The 8,944-nt window shown below is 40.1% G+C and overlaps 1 protein-coding gene across 1 annotated transcript; it reads left to right on the top strand.

Annotated features, from left to right (window-relative positions):
• Positions 1 to 409: 409 nt before the first annotated feature.
• On the top strand, positions 410 to 3,747 carry LOC131220412 (IRK-interacting protein-like). Its single transcript, XM_058215334.1, has 2 exons — positions 410 to 989; positions 1,563 to 3,747. Exons 1-2 carry the CDS (start codon positions 780 to 782, stop codon positions 3,111 to 3,113), a joined length of 1,761 nt encoding a protein of 586 aa, XP_058071317.1. The 5' UTR covers positions 410 to 779; the 3' UTR covers positions 3,114 to 3,747.
• Positions 3,748 to 8,944: the final 5,197 nt, after the last annotated feature.

Genomic DNA, 8,944 nt, shown 5'->3' with positions numbered 1-8,944 from the left:
GAAATCGGGTTTTAAGTTCTGATAAGTGGGGCCCACGTTTCAGTAATCCAGATGACTGGTCTGTTGTACGCCACGGTGAATATACTATACGCCGAAATTCAACTCGATAGGACAATCCTAAACCTTCAATTTACAGCCAAAAAAATAGACGGTTGATAAGAGAAATACAACAACGGTCCGCATTCAAATTTTTTTTTAAAAAAAAAAAACCAATATTAATTGCTGTGATATCACAAAATGGAAAAAATGTTTTGGCACGATCCATCCAAAATGTTACATGACAGATGGATGGTGTAGATTACTGAACCATGGGCCCACTGCTGAGAACTTGAATACCCGAGGTTGTATAGTTGGTAGTTCCACCACTACAAGTCGAGGTTATTTAGATAATTTCAGAATTTCAATTGAGGTATTTTAGTAATTTCGGACCCTCGTGCTTGTTGAGTAGTAAAAACTCCACTCCCGACTCTCCCTCGCTCCCTCTCTCACACATGCTTTTACATTCCTTCGAACAAAGACAAAACAAAAACAAAAACAAAAGCGAGAAAAAAAAAAAAAAGCTCTTTGTATGCAAACACCATCTTTGAATTTCAGAATCCAAAAACAATATTCTCTTTTTTCTGGCCACAGATCTTCCGTTGGATATGACCTCAATCTCTGCAAACCAAATCCAACCGTTGGATTCCCACAACTACCTTTCTATCATCATCCTCCTTTCATGTCCTCCTTGCTCTTGAAACCCAGCTCCTGCATTCTCTTTTTCTTTTCTGGGCTCTTCCATGGCTGCTCAGACCTTCCAGAACAACCATGAAATCGGCAGTCAAGAAATCCAGGCAGCCATTGCAAAGGCTGTCGAGCTTCGGGCTCTTCATGCTGCTCTGCTACAGGGAGGCAGCCCTGCAAATCTCAAGCTCCCCATCTGTGCTTCGCCATCCATTCCACGCTCTTCTAACCACTTCTCTGCTCAAGACTACCCTGTTTTTACGCCGGTGAGTTCCTATCTTTTCTTTCTTTCTTTATCTTAATTTTTCTGGGTTTTCTGTTTCGGATCGGATTTTTCATAGACTTCTCCAATTGGGTTTTTTTATATTATTGGTTTGAATTGTTTATCTTAGGAATTCCTTCATGGGTGAGGTAGCAGCGTTTTTTAGATTGGTTTTTCATGGATTTATGAAAGTGGGTTGTTTTTTTCTGGATTGATTGGAGTTGTTTGTCTTAGATTTTGAGATTATTCATTCGTGGGTTTTATCGTAGTGATGTAGCTGAATTTTTAGATCAGTTTTTCATTGATTTCTGGCTGTGCGCTTTTATGTTTTTCATTATATTTTCAGAGAATTCCTTCATGGGTTTTTGTGTAATGAAGTAGCTGAATTTTCTCTCTACTGAAAGTTCCTTGATCAGAGAAAAGGAAGAGATGTTGATTTTTTTTAAAGAACTTGCTTTTCTATTTCATAATCTACAAATCTCACTCTTCTGATGTAAATGGCAGAGCTTTGTTTTCATTATAGTAATATCACAGAAGCTGTTGAAAATCGTCTTTCTTAATGATTTTTTTTTTTCAGAGTTATGAGGAGGAACCCTTATCCGGGTATTATCAAATTCGATCTGAGAATCGACGATTACCGGGGATTTGGGACGGGATTGGAATAGAAAGAAGGGATGAAAATGATGAATTGGATTTTTCTGATGATAAAAAGGTGAGTATGTCTTCAAGGAAGGGATTCTCTTCTGGTTTGATTGGTGGAGATCATCACGTCTGTGCGGCGGCAGAAGATCAAATATCTAATGCAGGTTCATGCGCAAATCACATTAACGCTCTGCAAACAGCACCCGGAGCAGAGATTTTCAAGTCAGGTAGGACAACTGGTTCGTTCGAATTCGATACCGTTACAACTTGCAATACCTGCAAGCCTGCTGTTATCAGCCGGGAAACTGATGCTGACAACAAGAACAGCAAGAATTCGAACACGGTGGTGCCCGTAACCGATTCCCATTTGTCGTTTCAGTCGCACCCGAAAAACAAAGTGCAGATCTTGTCATGGTTGTTTCCGAAACTGAAGAAGAAGCCCAAGGCCGAAATGTCACCTAGCAGAGTCGAATCTGAAAGCGCTTCCCAATTCCTAAAAGACTTGGGGATCATGTCCCTCGAATCATTGAAGAAAGAGCTGCTCGAAGCCAATGAGAATCGAGACGCGGCAATTATGGAGGTTGCAGAAATGAAATCCTCCTTAGGAGAGCTGAAACAGAAGCTAGTTCATTTGGAGATGTACTGTGATGAGCTGAAGAATGCATTGAAACAGGCAGTGCAGGGAAATGAAACCCAAGTTGTCGATTGGCCTAATCTTACAAAGAGAGGCAGGTCGATCGATGGTGGCAGCAATCACAGCAGCTTGATGCCAGTCACCCATGAAGCAATGGTAGAGGGTTTCTTGCAGATAGTATCGGAAGCGAGGCTATCTGTTCAGCAGTTCTGTACGTCTCTCATTGGTGAGATTGAAGACACTGACAATCATTTGATGGAGAAGTTGAATTCGCTTCTTCAACCGCACGATCTAACTCATCATTCAAAATACTCCAAAGGGGTGTTGTATCACATGGAAGCACTTATAAACCAGTCCCTCCATCAAGACTTTGAGAATTGTGTGTTTGAGAAGAACGGCCCGCCGAGGATTCTAGACCCACAGCAGGACCGCCGGGTGAAATTCTCAGCGTTCGTCGCACTGAGAAACCTTAGCTGGAACCAGGTTTTGAGGAAGGGAACAAAATATTACAGTGAGGAATTCAGTAGGTTCTGTGATCAGAAGATGAGCTGTATCATTTCTACACTGAATTGGTCGAGGCCATGGCCCGAGCAGCTTCTACAATCGTTCTTCGTTGCGGCTAAGTGTGTGTGGCTGGTCCATCTGTTAGCTTTCTCTTTCAGCCCACCATTGGTGATCTTGAGAGTTGATGAGAATAGAAGCTTTGATCCTCTCTATATGGAGGATATTCTCTTGGAAATACAGAGACCGCAGACCGCTGCGAGGGTTAAGATCATGGTGATGCCGGGATTCTACGTCGAGGATAAGGTGCTGAGATGCAAGGTTCTCTGCAGGTACAAAAGAGTAGCTTAACAACTTTAATGTTGAGACATTAGATGATGATGCCTGATTAAGAGAGAGTGGCATTTTTGTTTGAACCAGCAGTAGTTCATGTGGGACCCTCCTTTCAGTTAACCCAATCCATTGATCTTGGGGCACCATCATGAGATTTTCCACTTGTTATCAAATGATCCTAGCCATCTGATGAAAATTGGAGCCGAATTGGATGTTTAGGCTCATCTGAAGGCAAGATGATCCTGCCATATGAATGATTGGGATCACAAGAAAATGGACCCACGTGTGCATTTTGTTGGGCTGAACAAAATCTTGATCTAGCAATGTATGTATCCTCTTCCACGCAGTTGTCTTTTGTTTCTTCAACCAACAACCGAGCAGTAATCTTCTTATCGCATAGCCTGTATTAGAGTTGATAGCTTCCATGTTTGATCAATATCGAAAGGGCTCGTTCCTTATCTCCAACTGAATCGAATCAGATGGAGATGGGATAACTTCACTTCTTGAATGTAACTAATCTTGAAATGCCAGGATCTAGAGCATGATGTGTTGGGATATTAGAAAAAATCTCTTATCCTCGGAAGAAGATGTTAACTTCAAATGCTCGTGGTTTTAGTGTCTTAGTCCAGTTAATCAAATGCTTATAATCTAATCGCTCTTACTTGTTACTGCTTGTTTAGAATCCGAACACTGTCGGATCAACTCCCATAGACTTGCATGTGAAGGTCTCTTTGGAAATTCAAGGAAACAATTGACTAGCACGTATTTTAGGCTGCGTTTGGATGTAAAAACAAATTGAATTGTGATTATTCAGTGCAACAGAGAAAATTGACCAAGTTGTGATGGTATTTCCTAGTATTCATATTGATGAAGTAGCCCTCAAATTGCAGTTGCATTCCTTTCAAGTCCAAATTGAAGTTTTGTAGTTACATGATCACAATCTGGAGCAAAATACCTCCATATGAATACCAGGGAAAGCAATCACAATTTGATTATTACTTATTTACTGAACTAGACTAATTGCATTTCCATTCATGCATCCAAACAAGGGCTTTTAGACTGCAAACCATCCTGACAAAAAATGCAAATTAAAGTCCAGACGAGAAAAGATATGGATGCATGCTTTTCTAGAGGGGCTGAATTGATAGTTTTGTATTCTTTCTTAATCACAGCAAAGATGGTTTGTAGACTTTGCAAGTAAAAACCACACAATGCCACCGTTTCTTTTTGTGTTCATCTCACTTTGCTTTTCTAGTCATGTTTGGATTGGACAATTCCACAGAAAGGAAATGGAAATTTTAATTATTTCCAAATTATTATTTAATCCATTTGGATAGCGATGGGAATTCTCATATTTATAAGCCAACAGGCGCCTGATTCTTTGTGTTTTGATAATTCTAACTATAGAAAAGTCTAAAAATTGCTTTATGAAATCTACTCTTTGTTACCCAACTATTCCATATCCCATAAAAGAAAAACTCTTTTCCATTTGAAATGATTTCCATGGACGACCTAATATCCAAACATGCCCTAAAAGAAATCATCTCCACATGTTTTGTTGAAATTGAGTTCCACACATCCAAACAAACCTGCATGTCCATTTGGTACACAGTTTGAATTACTCTCTCTTCCATCCTCAGATCCTCTTGAGCAACTTCATAAACAATATAGCTCTGTCTGTCATGCTTTTCTTCTTTTTATTCTTTCATTCCTTTTCCCCCATTCTTCTGCATGTTTGAGAATGGAAGCTCAACATTTCTTCAGTTATTGTTTTTATTCATCATTTGAAGCCCACATAGTTTCATAAACACTTATAAATGGAACCAAGTGGGTCCATTTATTATGGCCCCACCTACCTCCCATCAGACCATTCATTTTTTATTTTACCAACATTTCCCACCACCCATCAGATAAGCCTTCTCATTCAGAAGTCATCAATTTCTCAATTTCATTCAATGTAGCTTACCATGTGCAATGGCGCGGTAGTTCCCCATCAACCGACCGTCGTGGGTCTGAATTTTGTCATATGTGGCACATCAAAGGTGAGAGCTACATCAACCATAGATTTCTTGTCAAGAGAAAAATGGGTCCCCTATCTCTACCAGAAGTTTTTTTAAATAAAAAAATTTTCCGGACGCTGTTGTGACAATGGACGGTTTGTACACTAGCTTGAGTAACATGGACCACCAATATATTATTTCTTGGATTGATGTAACTGTCTCTTTTGTATTTAAAATCCGTGTGGTTCAAATGCCTGATGAACTGTGATGGTGGCCCACCTTCTCCTTCAAGGAATGGTCCCTCCATTGACATATTGCTCTCATTCCACCCAGCAATCATCTCTCTCCCACACACCCATTCATTATCTCAAACTGTACTCTTTTTGGATAGATATTTATAGCCAGCAGAAGGACACTGGTTTCATTTTACTGATGCTATTAGTCGTGTGCAGTGCGCGTGCAGTGCTTCAACGCACAACATGATTATTTTTTTCAATGGAACATATAGAGTTACATCTTCCCACCAACGTGTCACTTGTGCAGGACATCCGAGCCATCCAAATGGTGGGCCATACCACGAAGGTCCCACATCTTGAAAAAAAATCAAACCGATCCACTCATTGGCTGAGCTGTATTCATGCATTGAGTTAGACCGTTCTTCGTCCATTGATTTCAAAGGTGTGGCCCCTTCGTGAGTGGAGCGGCATGATTTTTGCGCCAGGTGATCATCATGGTGGGCCCACGATTTGCAATGATCGGACGTCCTTCTAAGTGACACCTGGGCAGGAAAGATGGTGCTGCACGCTAGATTAGCATACAAAGCCGTACCCTAGTGAGTGTGGCTAACAGTGCAGTGTGAGCTGACAGTGTTGGGTACTAACAAGCTAACTAAAAAAACAAAAAAGTAGGGCATTTTGGAAACGGATTGCCTACTCCCCCTGCCATCAGCCCGGTGGCTGGTGGTCGGTGCTCTGTGGGACCTACCATGATGTATGTGTTTCATCCATTTTTACATATCATTTTAGGCTTGATAGGAAAAATGAGAGGGTTATAAATCTCAGTTGGACCACACCACAGGAAAACAATAGTGATTGGATATCCACCATTAAAATCCATCTAACGCCCACTGTATTATTTATTTGACATCCAATCTATTGATTATGTTATATAGACCCAGATAAAGGGAAAAAAGCAAATATCAGCTTCATCCAAAACTTTTATAGCCCCCAAAAAGTTTTTAATGTTCGACGTTCATTCAACACTGTTTCCTGTAATGTGATCTAATTGAGATTGGAATATACCTCATTTTCTGTATCATAATATAAAATGATCTAAAAAAATAGATGGGTGGCATGGATGAAACACATATATCATGGTGGGGCCCACAGAGCACCGACCATCAGCCATTGGCTGATGGTAGGGGGAGTAGACAATCCGTTTCCGGGCATCTTATGATGGCGATGGGCCATCAGATAATCTTAGCCATTTAAATAAGGGCCTTAAAAGGGCAGGATCATTTTCACTCATAGCGTCTACTTTGAATGCCCTTCGAATCAATTTAAATTAAATATGTTCCACGTGTGAAATTTCTAAGCGCCCGAGCATCATTCATCACACTGCCAGAGTATCAAATATTTTTTTTCAAACAAAAATAGTGGGCGGTCGAATCTTGGTGGGTAAAACTGCTGAAAAGTGATAATTAGAATTGTCCTATATGTCGTTTTTTGAACCCCACGCCATCATTTCTGTCCCTACTTTCTGGACGGTCTCGATTGATACGTACTATTGCCACGTGTACTGTATGGGAAAGGTTCTACCTTATTCCGGTTCTGCCGGTTCTACGCCCACTTCTAGGGAAGTGGCAATTGCACCCTCTTTTTGACTGCTAACTACACTCATCCCACCTTTTGTTATATAAACCAGTCAAAAACCTAATACCGTAGTATTTCTCTTCTTATCCGTACATATTTAGGACATAAAATCAATGGTTAAGATCGTGATATCAAGTATATATTTTTGGCATTAATCAATCCACGGTGGGACACAACAAATGGATGGTCTGAATTACCGAATATGAGAAATAATTGCGAGAACTCAAAACATGTATATACGGTGCAAAGAACTGGGCCTACTTCCTTTTGGAAGTGGGAATTTTTATAGAGAAATTTGGGACTGTGGACCCCACCTTTTATCCAGCTATTTTTATGAAACAATACAAACTTAGTTTGGGAACTTAGACCTGCTCGTATGGACAGCAGATTTGAGGACGAAAATACCCCTCCTTTCACGGAAATGGATTGGGTACTCCCCCTGCCACCAGCCAATGGCAGATAGTCGGTGGTCTGTGGGCCCCACCATGATGTATGCTTTTCATCCATGCCGTCCATATATTTTTCCACATCATTTTATGATATGAGACGAAAATTGAGGTATATCCAAGTCTCAAGTGTACCACATTACAGGAAATAGTGTTGAATGAGCGTCAACCATTAGAAACCTTTAGGGCACCCACTGTGATGTTTGTCAGAAACCCTCCCCGTATAAGTTATTCATAGGGTCACAAAGACTTGGATGAAGAGGAAAAACAAATTTCATAATGATCCAAAGCTTGTGTAACTACTGGAAGGGTTTCAATGGTAGACGTTCAATTCCCCACTGCCTTTTACAGTTTGGTCCACTTGATAGTTAGATCTATCTTATTTTTCATCTCAAGCCTTAATATTAGCTCGAAAAATAGATGGACAGTTTGGATATAACACAGACCTCATGATGAGACTCACAAAAGCAACATAGCAAAAAAAAAAAAAAAACACACACAGACGGCCGCAGCACTGCTGCTGTGTAGTGTGGCTACGGTTATCGCTAAGATTAAAATTCGTAGCTATACTATATCGAAAACTGCTTTAAGGCAAACTAGCTGGACTTTTTCGATAATATCGAAAGGGTTTTGATATATCAAGTTACGGCTATGGCTACGGTTATAAACCGTAGCTATAGGATCCCACTGACCCTATCTAATTTCTTTTTTCTTTTTTTCTTTTGTTGTAATCCCCACGCCATTTTGTAGGTCCCAGTATGAGGTATGTGTTATATCAAAATCGTCCATCTATTTGACGAGCTCGAATTAAGGCTTGAGACGAAAAATAAGATAAATTTAGCTATCAGGTGGACCACACTGTAAAAGGCAGTGGAGGATTGAACGTCTACTATTGAAACCCTTTTAGGGATCATATAAGTTTTGGATCATTATGAAATTTGTTTTTCCTTTTCATCCAGGTCTTTCTAACCTTATAAATAGATTGGATGGAAAATATATGTTATAGTGGGCCCTATAAAATTTTTAACGAAGAAAATCAATTTTCCCACTGCTCTTTGTGGGGTAGTCCAGTTGATCTTTGGATATGATTCTTTATATATATATATATATAATGCTCCCAAATCATCTCAAAATATGGATGAACGTTGTGAATATAATAAATACATAACTGTGAGGCCCATGTAACTTTGTTCTCTTTTGAGAAGGGCAAACATGAAATTGAGTAGGGCAAACTAGAAATTCAGCAGGGCAAACATGAAATTGAGCGGGGCAAACTAGAAATTGAGCGGGGCAAACTGAAAATTGAGCAGAGCAAACATGAAATTGAGCGGGTCAAACTAGAAATTGAGCGGGGCAAGCATGAAATTGAGCGGGGCCAACGAGAAATTCAGTCGAGCAAACATGAAATTGAGCGAGGCAAACATGAAATTGAGAGGGGCAAACATGAAATGGAGAGGGGTAAACTAGAAATTCAGTGAGGCAAAACATGAAATTGAGCGGGGCAAACTACAAATTCAACAAGGCAAACTGAA

The sequence above is a fragment of the Magnolia sinica genome, chromosome 1 (assembly GCF_029962835.1).
Source record: "Magnolia sinica isolate HGM2019 chromosome 1, MsV1, whole genome shotgun sequence".
In the NCBI taxonomy this organism is placed as follows: domain Eukaryota; kingdom Viridiplantae; phylum Streptophyta; class Magnoliopsida; order Magnoliales; family Magnoliaceae; genus Magnolia; species Magnolia sinica.
Note: the sequence above shows the minus strand (reverse complement) of the source record. Positions and strands in the feature narration are given on the sequence as shown.

Bases quoted from the DNA above. Each gene is read 5' to 3' on its own strand.
- LOC131220412 (XM_058215334.1), top strand. From the start codon at position 780: ATGGCTGCTCAGACCTTCCAGAACAACCATGAAATCGGCAGTCAAGAA. The intron at 990-1,562 runs GTGAGTTCCTAT...TTTTTTTTTCAG, and splicing joins ACTACCCTGTTTTTACGCCG to AGTTATGAGGAGGAACCCTT.